We start from the raw sequence: 16,002 nt of genomic DNA, 5'->3' as shown, positions 1-16,002 counted from the left end.
GATCGCAATGTATCGAGTATCGCCCATACACGTTTGACTGTTTTGTATATTTTATAAATCTGAATAAATTATCTCTTATCATTGCTTCGTGTCTTCGATGATCTGTGAATCAACTTTGGAATAATTAAATATTTAAATCGTCTAAATGTTTCGGAGACATTGCCAAATAATAAGATTGAGATTAATAAAGCACTTTGTTAAATTATTAATTATTTGAACTGTGTTAATATTTACTTATGTTACCTATTTTCAGTAACCCCAAATGTGCCCTTAGCGTTTTTATTCGTTAATACATATAGTTTTTGAGAAATTAATAACGCAAGTTCGTTAAGTTTTCAAACAAGTGAAAAATTTTCAATATTTTTTAAAACGCCGCATCAACAAGGTACATGTTTCGTACATGCAGGTGACGCTGCAGATAGGGAAGGCGGATGCAGCGACCCGTCGGCATTACGGCTACCAGTTCTCACTGCACCTACTTTAGCCCTAACATTAGCTTCTTACGTCTACGAAATCGGTTTACGTAAAACTAATTTAAGTGGCAGTAGTGTGTCGACAATCTGATAATGGTATAGAAACTACATATTTGAGGTCGGTCACACATACGAAAAAACTAAGTCAAAACCCCTAGAATGACTCTAGCACGCCAATAAATAAGTGAGATGTTTTCAGAATATAAATCGAAACGATGACTCTTAACACCGACTTATAAATGTGTGTGTGTCCATGATACGATATAATTGTATATTAAACACAATATTATTGAAAATTGCGTATTGATTTTAAAAGAAGCTATATTATGTAACTAAGTTTATGAGCATCGGAAATAATCAAAATACGCGTCACGGGGCTTTTATCGCGCTACAATAATAAGCATGATATAAATGTTGTTATCACGAAATAAGAGTTTGTTATGATAACTTTAGATAACGGCTTTTTAATTAAACATTTCTTAATAGATGACGTTGCTTCGATTCCTTTAGCTGGCCCCAGCAATGTTCGTTTAGGTAAACGTCTTAATAATGTTTATTCATATAGGTTTATATTTATATTTAATTGTAACTTCTTGTACACATATGTTACGCAGTTCCATCACCTCTATTATTCATTAGCTTAAGTTTGCCATCGTACGAGTACATAAAACTTTTGTTAAAGTGTTAAGTAATTTCTTTAGCTTCTTCTCTTATTTTTCTATTCTCTCTTTGAATATATATTTTTTTTATTTTGTATCTGTTTTTTTTTATAATGTTGGTGTAACAGACGAGCATGCAGTCCACCTGATGGCAAGTGGCCACATTATGGACATCTATAATCAACCCCAGATAGGATTAGATATTCCATCCTGAGGTCGGCCTCAGATAGGCCGCTACCCCTGAGGATTAAGCTGGAACGTCTTGTAAAAGTATGTCTCCCTTACCACACCCTTCAAACCAGAACACAGCAGCGCTTTACGCTGCTGTTATGAGGCAGAAATAGGTGTGCGGTGGTGCCGCCGGAGTCAAACCACAAAGGATCCTACCACCTTCAAATTTATATATTAATACTGCGGTGATCCTCAGTTATTTTGTTTGACTTATCAAACCCTAATAAAATAAACTAATCAACTAAATAATTGACACTAAGTATTAAAAAACCTCACAATATTAATTTATTTCTTTAAAAAGTAATAACATCAATTTTGGCAATATTGTAGCCGAATTCTGTCATACACACTTAGCTTATTTATTAAATGTCACTTTTACCAAACAAATATCGTTGCTCGTGAAGTAGGTGCATTATTTACAACAAATTATACTTAAATTGAGACATGGTACAATTAAAGCAAGTGTCTCTGCGGTTAAAGTCTATCAAAAATATACAAAAGATTACAAAAACCATGAAGATGGTGTCAGCTAGCAAGTAAATAACCTACTAATAATACTTATAATAAATTATTTAGATATGTGTAACATATATTCAGCAAAGCATCATCCACCCATTGATACACCACTATATAGCAAAATATCAATGTACCTATCCGACAATTATAGTATGAAAATCTCCTGCGCACCTTGTGAATATTGTGTAGTTAATGAAGTACGAGTACAGAGAGTTTGCATGATGCAAGGTTCACTAAAGCGGAGCGTGAACTGCATGCCGCCCGCCCGTTCGGCTACGGCCCTCGCAAATTCTACGAGTCCTCCCAGTTGGTGAAGGGAGCCGTCGACGCGAAGAAGGTCGAGAAAGGCAAAGAGGCACCACCAGAACCTGCCGCAGAGAAGCCAGCGGAGAGCAAGGAGGACGAGAAGAAGATCAAGAGGCTATATGTAGCGGTCACATCCGACAGAGGTAAGCTTTGATGAGATATTTTATTATTATTATTTTGAAGGGTGTTGCTATTAAATACACTTACACTGCTTCTGTTCGCGACTTAAATATGTAGGATTATGACTGCTAAATAGAGAATAAAACATGACAAGGAACGTAACACCACGTTATAATCATCTTTGGTATCTTAGCATATCGAAATGAAATTTTTGTTTGGAAATTCCACAAAGATGCTGGCTTCACATTGCGTTTTGGTTTGCACGTGTGAAACTCACTGAAGACAGTTCAGACAAATATCACATAAAAAATCGTAGTGGTTAATATCAATACATGGACGTCACCTTTCATGGCATAGATTTATAATAACAATTATGTAAAAATAAAAGGACATCAAACCTTCGGCTGTAGTTACAGTTAATTAATAAAGACTGCAATTACGTTATTAATCTGTGACTGCAGCAAACAGAATCGATACATTCAGAACTTGTCATGTCATTTCAGAAACGCGGCATCTCAAAAAACTCCTACTAAAAATATTTTTTGTAGTTTACATATTATGCTTAAAACCCATAATAATTATATTCATAAAGATTATAACTTTAGTTTCCTAATTTAGGCCTAGTTATTTGTACTTGGCATGTGTGCCCGACGATCGAGAGACTAAGTTGGATTAATATCGGTGGCTAAGACCACGCAAGGCTGGTCACACCTTCTGCATCCTAATGCTTCTGTTTCTCACAAGGACAACGAAAAGACTGCAACGATTCAATACCTGCGTGCGGGTTAGGTACGCGTGCGAGGAGCGTAAACACGCACGACACGAAAAGTGTCCATATAGTCATACTCTTGATAGATATGTTCACTTTTGCTATATAATTGTAATAATGTATCTGTTGACCTCAGCTTATTTTGCATTGATTTGTAACACCGAATAAAAATAGGTCATAACAATAAGAAGATTAATGAGTTTGACAACATCCAGGTTATCGTTGTAGGGATCATGGGCGAGTGATGACCACGATTCGATAATGCTTTGGGGCGCACCACGCAATTCAGATATTTATAAATATATGGAATTGACCTACTTTTTCGTTTTATGTTTTTACTACCGAGCATGTAATTTTTTGTTATATTATGTGGTTGTCAAAAATTAATATATTCGTTTTCGTTCGTCTTCGTTATTGTACTTGTACTTGTAGAGTAGTATTGATATTTTCCTCAAAGTGCGTGTCAATCGGAAACTACAGAAATCCAAGACCAGAAGCAATTTGTTGCTTTTGTTTCATCACCGACTGACCCGCTGCTATCGATGTCATGATTCCACTGGAAATTACGCATTTTGTATAAATTAGTCATGTTATTGCGTTTTTCCCTGTAGGTACTAAAATTTTACATGAGACAAATAATAAAATGTGGTTTTTATATCAATATTTGATATTCGGTAAATGCTAGAAGATCAAGTGATTATGGAGCAGCATTGCGATCGAAGGGAGACCCCTTAGCAAGCCCCCTAGCAAGTTTTCTGTTACCTCTCTAATTAACTGCTGATGTGCGTGACCAAGCTGAATTGAATACCTTAAAATCAAGGCCGTTATTCCCATTTGCTGGTTCTATTTTACACAAAGTCTGCAACGTGCATTCAACCCAGGGTTTGATAGGAGCTCTACCAGACTGATGTCGGTAAGATGCGTTGCTACTCCCGCGACTTAAGTTGGAATGCTTCAAATACCTAAGTGTATGTCACTTACCACATCCTTCAATTCAGATCACAGTAGCGCTTAACATTACAATTATAAGGTGAAAATAGATTCGGTGGTAGGGTCTTTGGAGTGGAACCACACAATTTCTATCATTTCAAAGAGGTATTAAAAATGTTAATTTTGGATACAAAGTATGTATTTCTGGACGTAAGGTAGTAATGAGTTTTCGTCCAGGTCTGTGCGGCGGCGTGCACAGCGGCGTGGCGCGGCGCATCCGGCGCGAGATGACGACGCGCCAAGCGGAGGGGCCCACGCACCGGCTGGTCTGCGTCGGCGACAAGTCCCGAACGCTGCTGCGGCGCACGTACTCACAGAATATGCTCGTCAACGTCAAAGATGTATCCATTTTGTATTATAAAAGTAGAAACGGACATTCAGCCTACCTGACAGTAAGTGGCAACTGTCACCCATGGAGATCCATAATCAACCCCAGATAAGATTAGACTTCTACCAGGGATAGACCATAAATGCATTTTTACCTCTGAGGGCTAAGTTTACACATCTAGAAAAAGCATAAAACTTTTACCACACGCTTCAAAGAATAACACAATAGAGCCTAACACTACTAAAGCAAAAACACGTCCTCCGCAGTCGAACCACATAGGATTCTACTACCTTCACAGTTTCTATCAAGTAATACAATATTATTGTTATATTTTATAGTAGCATTTATCTACGTAGGTCTCACTCTATGAGTGAGAAACATCATACAAAACCTGTAATTTCAGATTACTTTAAAACTACACATTTTTTCAAGATCAAATTAAATGGCTTCAGCGTCGCAACATTTAGATTTTAATAAAATAAGAAGATTGGTATTGGTATTGGTATTGTATTGATATGTATATGCTATAGGCTTTGATTTATTAACATAGGGATAACAATCCCTATGTCAATAAATCAAAGCCTTAGAAGTTTCTATTTATATGAACGAAATTCAAATATTTCAGAATTATCATAAAAACAACGAATCCGACTGCTTGAAATAAATTTTCTCTCACGATTTATAAAATCCAGTGACACATACTTATATTAAAGTCCGTCAAGCCGTTTGGGCTGCAAGGCGTAGTAGTTAAGGCGTGCAAAAGAAAGATACATACATTACACATAAATAACAATTGGAAAACGTTATCCTCCGCAGTAAAACATGTAGGTATATCGCCTGCGGCGGGATAAGCGTTCTAAGCTTAAACTATTTTAGAGACATTCCAGACATGCAAACTCTTATCCAGTCCACTTACTAAGTAAAATATGTAAGTAATGCCTGTCTAGTAAGTATTATCTATCTATATTATTACGCATGCTAGTTTTGAGCTTTTAATTAAAACAACTACCCCGTTATTCTAGCGATACTTCTCATCAGTCATTGTTGTCATTTCGCATACATTTACAATCAGTTATGATAAAGTCCGCTAGGGGCGCTGATTGGAAATGTATGGGCAAATTCGTAAACAAATATAAAAACAGTCATTTTCGTAAAAACGTAAAAACTCATACTAAGGATACCTACTTACGTATATAGAACTTTAATAGATATTGGTAATTTTACAAAAAATAATAAATAACATTTTCTACTTCTTTTAGATCGGGCGCATAGCCCCGGTGTTCGCCGACGCGTCCATCATGGCGGCGGCCATCACAGAGTCCGGGTACGTGTTCGACATCGGCGAAATCTACTACAACAAGTACTTCAGCCCTGTTAAGTACGAACAATCCATCATACCGTTCTTCAACAAGTACAGGATCGAGGTAAGCGTCCATTGCTAACATTCTCACTAGCCTTGTCTTTAAAAGCGTCTTTCAATCTGGAGACATTCCAGTTCATTACGTTAGACGAAAAAATATTGGGTTATCTATTATTCGTATACTTAACTCAAATTTAACGAGAAATCAACTGGGTTAAGTGTGTAAAGTGCCATTTAAATTTTAAATATGTTCACAATATTCGAGCCTTCTATAGTTCATTACGGGGCTTCATTACGGGGCTGCTTCCAAGGCTCTTTATTGACAATGGTGAAACTGCAAATGATTCATGCTACACATTGTTTGTAGGCGGCGCCCAACATGACCGCGTTCGATGATGTAGAGGAGGACCAGCTGGAGAGCTACGCGGAGTGGACGCTGGCGGCGCTGCTGTACTACGCGCTGAAGGAGGGCGCGGCCTCCGAGCAGTCCGCGCGCATGGCCGCCATGGACAACGCCACCAAGAACGCAGCAGAGATGATCAGAAAGCTCACGCTACTGTTCAATAGGACGCGCCAGGCGGTCATCACTAGGGAACTCATCGAGATCATCTCGGGAGCCGCTGCCCTGAAGTAATGTGATGTCTGCTGCACTGTTATCACTAGTAAATGGATCTCAAAAGAATAATAAAGACCCTTAATTAAATGTGCGCAGGTATCTTCAGTTAATCTGTTTGCTATTTTGAATTAATTACTTATTGGCTATGTGATTATCACTAAAACGTTTTTAATATTATCAGGCTGCAAATATATTTTCTCACCTGTAGGAAACTGTATATACCTTCCAAAAAACGTGGACGGATATTCTAAGCTGTAGAACTGTATATATAACAACCAGTAAAAGCGATTGGTTTAGTTAAGTTCAAAAAATATATACTTAAACGTTACATTTAATGTACGCATTACACAGCTTATGTTATAAATTTTATACGATTTATTATTAAATAAATTACATTTGTAGTATTTATCCAGTAGTAGTTAGTATGATGGCGAGCGTCGGTCAGTGGGTCTCCGCCAAGAAGTTGTCGTAGGCCGCCTGGTCCATGAGCGCCCGCAGCTCCTCCGGGCGGGCCAGCTTCACGCGGAACAGCCAGCCCTCGCTGTAGCACGACTTGTTTATGAGAGACGGCGTTGATTCTACTGCATTGTTCTTTTCTGACACCTGAATAACGTATGACATTAAGTACCTACTCAAAATTCTTTCCATACACTTGCATTTAATTTTGCTAACACTTTTAGGCGAAATAATTTAGCTTCTTATTATAAATTACTAAAAAGATAAAATTAACAATACAGGAATTATCGGAAGACAGGCCTTACGATACTCAAGAACTCTACATTTTTTTTAATTAAAAATAGCCCATGTCACTGTCATTTAATTATACAGTATAAAAATGTAAGAACTAATTAAACATTTATGTAACTTATTTACCTATATATGACCCTGTTGGTTTCGGTTGCGAGTATCCAACGAAAAGTTTTTTTTTTCAATTTTAAACGTTTTTTTTGTAATATATCTCTTTGAGATATCTCCAGAATTTCATGAAACATTTTTCCAAGAAGACCCTACTCTGATAACGTTATATGATATGTTGAATACGATTTTTTTCATGTTGTAGTACTGTGATGACATTTCAATATCGCATATTTATTTATTTAGTATTTAGTTAGTTCATAATTATTATTTAGTAATAGTAGTAGTAATTATCATTTATAATTAGTATTTAGTTAGTTCATAATATGTGGTTGTACTATTCTTTTATTATAACTTTGAAATATCGTAGCTTCCATCCATGAACATCTGTAACCAAGCACATAGACTGGGTTCTACCTGAAGTCCATCACAGATGAGTTGCAATTGAGGACTAACAAGGTCGCTTCATAAGTAAATTAGCTGGCATCTGCACTCTTGCGCCGAAACGCAACAACTACTTCACGTTAGTGCGTATGGCGGTAGTACCTACCTCACTGGTCACACAACACTGGTTTCTACGGATTTTTAATGTATTTTTAGTCATGAGTAAACTCCGAATGCACCAGCTCCAAACCTATTTGAAGCTTAGAAGAGTGTGGTAGCAGGGAATCTCCTTTACCACTACCTCTACCTTGGATAAGTACTCGTATATCTCTTGGAGGTATTATACTAGTACTTTCGTGATTGGAAGAGATCTCCAAAGTAGTCCTCAAGTAGGAGAAACTGGGGACACTTGATCCTTACGGGAGACTTGGTACACTTGAGCTTCTGTGAACACAATACGATTTTAGTGTGGCAACATTGGTTGACTATGATACGTTATAACTTTCTAAACTTGGTACTCTTGTCCAATTTGATATTTAAGCAAATGGCGGATGATTGTGTGTTTCGTGTCGCAGGAAAATATTTTTCGTAAGTTTTCATTTTGATTAAATAATTGGTAAGTAAACTTATTTTGGGTAAGTAACACTTTTAAACTATTCATTATCTATGTTTTTAAACGTCTGTTTCATAGAATAGTGTTAATAGTAGTCGATTTTTTTACAATATCTTTTTATAACCACAGTATAGCTAGGGTACACTTGGTACACTTTCTTATGGGAGATCCCCCCGCATCAAGCATCCACTAATGTTTATTTTTGAATAATTTCAGGGTTCAATATGCCTAGAGTATATAAAACAATAGAAGGTACAAGCAAAAAAATATCAACCATAAGATTCTGTGATAATAGGAACATTAAGTAATGTTAGCTGAAAACATTTACTCGTATGTGTGATTTATCAAAACAGTGGATATGTTGTTGTTGTTGTTTCTACTTTATCTACTAAGCAAATAAATCAATGATAAATCAATTTTAACATATTTTTTTTTCATTTTGGTATCATATGAAAATATAGGAGACTTATTTCCCTCAGGATCAAGTGTTCCAGAGGGAGGGGATCAAGTCAGACATATATATGGGACACATGGTATCATTCCCTATGCAAAGTTTTCGTGGGCTGGTTAAAAAATTTATATACCAATATCATTAGCTTTTATACTTAGTATAGCCAATGAAATTCCACGTATTTCAGTACCAATATATCTAAAATCGGATCAATATTTACCAAATAGTGGTCAAAAACCAAAAGGGGGGATCAAGTGTCCCCAGTTTCCCATATAGCAACGCGTCTGTGGCCAACTTAAATAAAAAAAATACGCACCGTGCCTGAAACGGGCGAGTACACCTCACTGGCCGCCTTGACGCTCTCGAGCGCGCCGCACTCCGCGCCCACCTCGAGCTCTTTCCCCACGTCCGGCAGCTGCGCGAACACCACTTCACCCAGAGCATCCTGCAACATGCAACATTATCATTAGAGTTATGGCAAATTCCAGCAACTCGATATGAGACATTATTGTCTCAACATTGCTCATACCTGAGATTGTCGCACGACCGACTTTAAGAATATATGGACGGTTGTCATAAGTGTCAGAGGTAAAGATTATCTGACCACGTTTCACGTTTTCAGTTCATTTCCACCTTAGCTAGAAGGCTCATAAACGCTGCTGTAGCATGGGGTTTTATATCACCAATTAATATCACTGTGTCTTGAATTTGAAGTTTAAAAAAAATTCGCAATATCAGTCTAATGGAAACTTAGATAATTACATAAATATATCATACATACATAATGGTAACCAACGCTTTTAGCGTAGCTAAACCTAAATAGTATTGTGCCGTGTGCCTGTAGTGTCGTATATTTGAAGCCGTCAAATAGATACAAAAATTTCATACAAAACAATGAGTAACAGCTCCCAAAGGTTGCGTGCGAGTTCTATTACAAAGTTCTCAATAGTGTGTAAAGTCTGTTATTTTGCGCATGGCATGTGCGGTGGACTCTGGCCTAAACCCCCCGTGTGAAAGCAGATTCTTGCCCAGCAAATGTACGGTAATGGGTTGACGACAACACTAATGCCTGACCTGTGCGTAGTTGGATATGCCGACCGTGCCGACACCGCCGTCCACTGATACCCATTCGTGCTTCTTTGTGTAATACCGAACTGAAATTAAAATATATAATATATGAATATTTAATTTATATTTGGTTTAACCCAATATGTTATAAATGTACATTTAAAACATATACCTCATTATTAAATCGCAGATCGTGGATACGAAGAATTGAAAATCACTTATACCGCGGAAAGCAATCTTTCCAAAGAGTAACCTCAAACAATAGAAAACTCGCTCAGCAATGTTTCGCAAAAGCTCAATGTTTCGCTATTTGAGTAATTAGGTACTAACTGAGTAATTAGAAACTTTGTTAGTAATACTAATAACTAACCAAATATCAAAGATGAATAATTAGTAAAACACACTTATTAAAACTTTCCACTGAAAAAGGCTCACGTGTAGTCTGCGTGCAATTATTATAGTAGGTATAGTTAAGTATTATGAAAAAAATATATCTCATCTAATCATAATAACAATTACCATCAATAATGACCACTTACAGTATAATTACGCAAGACTGCCCCTATCGCATCGCCTAATGTAAATAAGCATTCGTCCAAGATTCGTTGCCTATATCTGGTTCAATGCTACCGTGTCAATGTACCTACTTAAATATTTGATATAATAATTGGTTGGTATGTATTTTAATAGGATCTTTAATACTTAAAGTCCGTAATGTCATAAAGATTTTCAGACTGATGATGTTTGACGTGTTTATCGTAGAATATTTTGGATAGTAGATTTTATCTATCGTTTTATATTAAGTATATTATTCTCCTTAAATTACAACAAAGTTTATATCCGGGACACGCAGTATTACTGATTTCCATGCGAACGACGCCAAAAACTGAAGCTAGTTAGTCACATAACGAAAACGTGACCCCTATCTACGAAACAATATACAGTCAGGCGAGAGGTTGACAAATTTATATCAAATACCTATTTCACGGTCCGATAAATTGTAGTGTACCCATTTCCATTAATTCATTTTTGAACACGCAAGTACTTATATATTTGTACCAGAGATTTTAAAGGGTAAATGGAACTATTTGCACGAAAATCTGACTACGTGTAAATACGATGTTATTATAATAATATTAAGATCTTGTTCTGGCACTCTGATATTATAAAAGGCCTGTTGGAAGTTATTGGGTCATTAGTGTGTTCAAATCTCAATTGCTTTATGGAAAGTTAAAAAGCTTTTCAACTATTTCATTTTACTTTTCAGGTCCACGTGTAAATTTCTCAATAAAAGTTCGCATAGCAATTTACCTACATATATTTATAAAGAAATATTGGTATAAACAATTACATACATACTCAAAAAAACTTATGAGCACCTATTATGTTGTTAATAGTGGCAGTGATAGCCTAAAGGTTGATACTCGGCCTCTCGATGGAGGGTCCGAGGTGCAAGTCCCAGGCACGCACCTCTGAATTTTTAAAGTTATGCGCATATTAAAAAATTAATTATCATTTGTTTTTACTGTGAAAGAAAACATCGCGAGGAGACCTGCATGCCCGAGAGATCTTTATAAAAATATTTCAAAGGTATTTGAAGTCTACCAATACGCACTTGGCCAGCGCTGTGGACTATGACATAATCTTTCTCACTCTGAGAGGGAGACCCGTGCCCAGTTATTAATTATCTATGTAGTATATTACGTATACGTGTATGTAACTTTATTAATGCTACTCATAAGCTGCAAAGTAATAAAATTTATGAGGTTAGGTTCTATACACTCGCATTAGCATTTTTAACCTGACTTTGCCTAATATTATCTATCTATTCTCCCATTTTTAATTAAGTAGTCCAAAGGTGGTGGTAATTTTACTACATCCATTATGATTTCCAAACTGTGTTTGAATATAGTCTATATGTAGTATGTAGTATGTATGTGTAACAGTATGTATAACGAATTTCAAAAAGGATTACCTAAGGTCGATCACATAGATACGTTTTCTTCTGAGAACTGAGGCAAAAATACGTGTGGAAATTAGAGAAATGATAACGCTCTTGTCACAGTACTATTGGGAGGTGGATCCATGTGTTAAAAAGAAATGTACGTTTGAATATTTAGTTGTAGCAGCCATGTTTTCAGAAATAATTTATGTGGACCATTGTTGTAGGACTATCGCCATGTACGCGAAGCGACTGTTGCAAGCAATTTCAAAACGAGTCGGTTAGTAATTATGTGTTTTTTAATTAAATGGTAAATATTGGAATAGGGTTTCTGTGCGCTTGTGACATCAGATAAATAGAAGCAAAAGGTCTCACGTTTGCCGTCGGTGGTGTAGAGGGCGCGGCCGCAGCGGCGCGTCGCCACGCAGCTCCGCGTGCTCCGCGACAAGACCCGCAATAGTGCGCTCACTACCATCGTTACGTTTTACCTGGCTGAAAATTTAAATATCACATCAAGAATTAATGCTTACAATTTTAAAAATCGTTCCTAAGGGATTTATGAAGGTAATTTATAAATCCCTTCTTGTTACATAATTAAGAAGCTATACAATTTCACGAAGAACTTTAAAAATAATGATTTGGAAATCTTTAAAATGTAATACATTCTATGAACTGATTTAAGAATTTAAAAAAATCGCTCCTTCGCATTACGAACATTAGTACAATAATTTCTGTATAAAATTGGTATGCTCTACGACTATTGAGCTATAAAAGTTTCATCGAGAGAACAACGGCAAGCAGGTTCAGAAATATCTCGCAATGCATGTACTGGTACTTCCCTATGTGACTGGAGACTCTACCTATGTTGCTACGCCGTTAAATATGCGACTTAACTGCTTAAATGTTAAGAGAATTTTGCCTTATTAATTTCTATAAATTTAACAAACCTAAATAAGGTTTCTTCCTTGACCTGGCCCAAATACTTAGATCAAAAGATCATGTACGTACTCGATTGTTTGTAGATAACGTCAAAAACACTGGAGATACTAATTATTATAATTAAAATCACTAAAATTATTTACAAGAATTATATTACCAGTTAATAAAGTTTGATAAATCAATTAATCATAGTGCTGAATCTTTCATTAGACTAATTAATCTTTAATTCTAGATCTAATTGAATGAATTATAAGTATTAACTTGGAAAGATAAGTTATCTTACCTAATAGTGGGGAGAGGCGTGCAGCGCGCGCGCGAGCCCGTGTCTGAACTGGGATTGCGCCAGTATATTCTTACAAGACATATGTTATTGTAATCTTTGCTTCGCGCACTGCCCTCGCGAGTCGCACTTTTCGCCAGCCTTGTGTGCTGTACCTACTCACTCCAAGCAATAGATAGAACGAATGCCCAATTTATACCTAGCTATAGATATTACAAAAAACGAAGTGATTTGCGCTGCCGTTGAGAGGTTCTAACGACAAAACAATCGGCAAAGTTGTAAAGTTAGTTTCTTATAAAACTCTAATTATTGGATATACGTAGGTAATAGAGTGGGTAAAGACCATGCAGCCTGTGAACCCACGTGATATAAAACAACTGACTCCTTATAAACAAATCAGAGCTGACATAGTACACAGAAGCTTTGCTACTTTGGAAGCCTATTATAGAATACCTATAGGATAATTGCATCTGTCTTAGGCACACTACACCAGATTACCTTGGGATGGCCAACGTTGCAGTTCTAAGAGACTGTGGCTGTTTGTCCACTGCACCGTCATCGAGCCGATACCGAGAACGAGATTATTTCGGGCAGTTTTTAATTATGTCGTGACGGCGATAGTTTGTCCACTGCGACCGATATCGGCGGTTTATTTTGTTCCAGCTGTCACTCGTGTGACGGCTGTGTATGGACAAGTTCTAATGTGTATGCCGGCACATCGGCCCGTCAAAAACTCGGTGCCGATTTAGCGGTCACGCCGATCTATTCGGAATATCGGCTGCCGGGATGACGGTGCTCGGGTGACGGACGTTCGGTGGACAAGCTGCTATAGTAAATGTATGTACGCTACTTCGGCGCCGTCATTAATTATTTATCGGTATCGGCTCGGTATCGGTGGTTGGTGGACAAACAGCGTAAGAGCGTTTTCAGATTATCCGATCCGATATCGGTGTCGGACGACGATAGCCGACATCCGATAGCCGACACCATGTGCTATTTTCACATATTTCCGACAAAATCGTTCCGATACGGCCATTTGCTCGATAGCTTAGTGCGGACAGGTCATCATGGCAGACTATAATAGAAAACTTTAATTGCTGTATCTCTTATATTTGAGACGCAAAAAAAGATCTGTTCACAGACAGTATTGGATACATCCTATTGTGGAAGCTAGATATTCAGAGGGAGCATTTTACACTCTTTTTAGCAAGCTACAACACGCACATAGAAAGTTTTTTAATTACTTTCGTATGAGTGAATCCACATTCAATTATTTGCTAATTCATCTCACAAACAGTATCAAGAAACAAGACACACATTTTCGAATGGCCGCCGCGCATCGGGCTCTACGCACACAGAGACAATTTAGATACACGTAGAGCACACATACAAACATTATCGCCCGACGGCTCACGGGCGTCCGATGGTGTCGCCAGCATATCGCTGTCGGCTCCGATATCCGATATCGGAACGGACAATGTGAAAGGCAGGTACATGTTTCATACATTTTACTTACCCCGATATCGTATCGGCGTCCGATACCGATATCGGATCGGATAATGTGAAAACGCTCTAAGAGCGTTTTCACATTATCATTATGTGAAATTTCACATTATGTGAAAATAGCACATGGTGTCGGCTATCGGATGTCGGCTATCGTCGTCCGACACCGATATCGGATCGGATAATCTGAAAACGCTCTAAGTCGGGCTTTACAGTTATTCCGTTATGTCGGGATAACAGGAGTTATTGGATAGAAAAATGGTAAGTATCATATAACAAAATACAGATTGCTTAAAATGGATATTTGAAAAGGGAAGTAATGTTGTCTTTGTCACTCTTACAATTTAGAGAAACCCAACGACACTTCATTTGTTAAAATCTGTCAAGCCGTTTGAGCTGCAGGGAGAGCCAAAGAATGAGGTAGATCTACGTACATACATACGCTCGAAAGCATTACGCTCTACAAAATAAAAAAAAAATTTACACTGGCGATTCTTTCTCATGTTGCTGCCACACGCAATATAACAAATATAACAAAATAAAACGAATATATAAACTGCCAGGAATCTACCTCTGATATTTGTAATCTACATTTAAAGTTGCCAAAACCTTATGTGGTTCGACCCCGGTAGCACCAGCGCTATACCTATTTGCCTAATAACAGCAATGTGAGGGAGACATACTTTTCCGAAGCTAGCTTAGTCCTCCGGGAAAACGGCGCATCCGCAGGTAAGCATCTAATCCATCAGGTGTCAACGGGAGGCAGTAATAATTTATTATCAGAACTACATGCTCGTCTGCTTCTCCTATATTATAAAAATAATGTGGTTGGCCGGAGATCGTATCCAGCCCACTTCAGGTGTTAAACCTGTACGGCGAGCTGTCCGCCAAAGAGTATAGTGAGCTGGTGTCCGCCACGCGGGTTATGTGATAACATCACGCTGATAACGCTTTGCTGGGGGTCTGCGTACTATATTACCTACTGCTTACAATAATAACATTGTGTATTAATGATATACGAGTTGTCGTAGTCATCGATAAGAATTTCTTATGACGACATGAAGATTATTGCATGATGCACTAAGCTGATGTGAATTGTGACTTAGTATTTAAATCGGTTATGCTGGATGATTTTTTTGCGGCGAAAGGAAGAACGGAAGAGGGCGGGATAAGTCTGAAATTATGAGGAATAGCGAAAAGGCTGATATGAGTAACGAAGCCGATTTTAAGGAAAAATTAAAACATTCATTTGATATGCAAATATCTATTTCCTTTGCTGGGAATTCAACGAGTTCATTTGAAGAAACATTTTATTAATCCTCCATGGGAAAGTGTCGCTTATAAGGTATCCTGAGAAGAAATGAGAAAAGAAAAAAGGCCCCTTTCAAAGACAATACATTTTTTACAAATATTAGAACGAAGATAGCTTACGTTCTTAATACAGTCTAGCATCTCTTTGCCACCGACTTCGTTTATAAATTTATTGGGTTTTCGAATTAACATTTTACCTTTTTTCTTGCTATTGAATCGATAGTCATCGAACTCAAATAGGTATGTTTGGAGGAAAACCGGGATATCATCTGCGAGGCTAGCTGACTG

At 37.4% G+C, this 16,002-nt stretch overlaps 2 protein-coding genes across 3 annotated transcripts; one reads left to right on the top strand and one right to left on the bottom strand.

Annotated features, from left to right (window-relative positions):
- The first annotated feature begins 1,706 nt into the window (after positions 1–1,706).
- Positions 1,707–6,473, top strand: LOC140743766 (ATP synthase subunit gamma, mitochondrial). The gene is made up of 5 exons (XM_073075331.1): positions 1,707–1,899; positions 2,108–2,328; positions 4,242–4,405; positions 5,652–5,816; positions 6,120–6,473. Exons 1-5 carry the CDS (start codon positions 1,808–1,810, stop codon positions 6,384–6,386), a joined length of 909 nt encoding a protein of 302 aa, XP_072931432.1. The 5' UTR covers positions 1,707–1,807; the 3' UTR covers positions 6,387–6,473.
- A 276-nt stretch (positions 6,474–6,749) lies between these two features.
- Positions 6,750–13,819, bottom strand: LOC140743768 (glycine cleavage system H protein). 2 transcript variants are annotated; one of them, XM_073075334.1, is made up of 5 exons: positions 12,904–13,819; positions 12,057–12,173; positions 9,746–9,825; positions 8,988–9,116; positions 6,750–6,971 (listed from the first exon to the last, which is right to left on the bottom strand). In XM_073075334.1, the coding sequence occupies exons 2-5, from the start codon at positions 12,154–12,156 to the stop codon at positions 6,810–6,812; spliced, it is 471 nt and encodes a 156-aa protein (XP_072931435.1). In that variant the 5' UTR covers positions 12,157–12,173; positions 12,904–13,819; the 3' UTR covers positions 6,750–6,809. The 2 variants fall into 2 exon arrangements, with proteins under 2 accessions (XP_072931435.1, XP_072931436.1); XM_073075335.1 differs by having other exon boundaries at positions 12,057–12,169.
- Between the last annotated feature and the right edge of the window lie 2,183 nt (positions 13,820–16,002).

The sequence above is a fragment of the Epargyreus clarus genome, unplaced genomic scaffold (assembly GCF_041222505.1).
Source record: "Epargyreus clarus isolate Ecla_fem2 unplaced genomic scaffold, WU_Ecla_fem_2.2 ptg000007l, whole genome shotgun sequence".
NCBI classification, from domain to species: Eukaryota; Metazoa; Arthropoda; class Insecta; order Lepidoptera; family Hesperiidae; genus Epargyreus; species Epargyreus clarus.
Note: the sequence above shows the minus strand (reverse complement) of the source record. Positions and strands in the feature narration are given on the sequence as shown.

Excerpts from the sequence above, each read along its gene's own strand:
- LOC140743766 (XM_073075331.1), top strand. The coding sequence starts at position 1,808 with ATGGTACAATTAAAGCAAGTGTCTCTGCGGTTAAAGTCTATCAAAAAT. Across the intron at positions 1,900-2,107 it reads AAGATGGTGTCAGCTAGCAA|GTTCACTAAAGCGGAGCGTG; the intron begins GTAAATAACCTA and ends GCATGATGCAAG. Across the intron at positions 2,329-4,241 it reads AGCGGTCACATCCGACAGAG|GTCTGTGCGGCGGCGTGCAC; the intron begins GTAAGCTTTGAT and ends GTTTTCGTCCAG.
- LOC140743768 (XM_073075334.1), bottom strand. The coding sequence starts at position 12,156 with ATGGTAGTGAGCGCACTATTGCGGGTCTTGTCGCGGAGCACGCGGAGC. Across the intron at positions 9,826-12,056 it reads CTACACCACCGACGGCAAAC|TTCGGTATTACACAAAGAAG; the intron begins GTGAGACCTTTT and ends TTTTAATTTCAG. Across the intron at positions 9,117-9,745 it reads GCATATCCAACTACGCACAG|GATGCTCTGGGTGAAGTGGT; the intron begins GTCAGGCATTAG and ends TGCATGTTGCAG.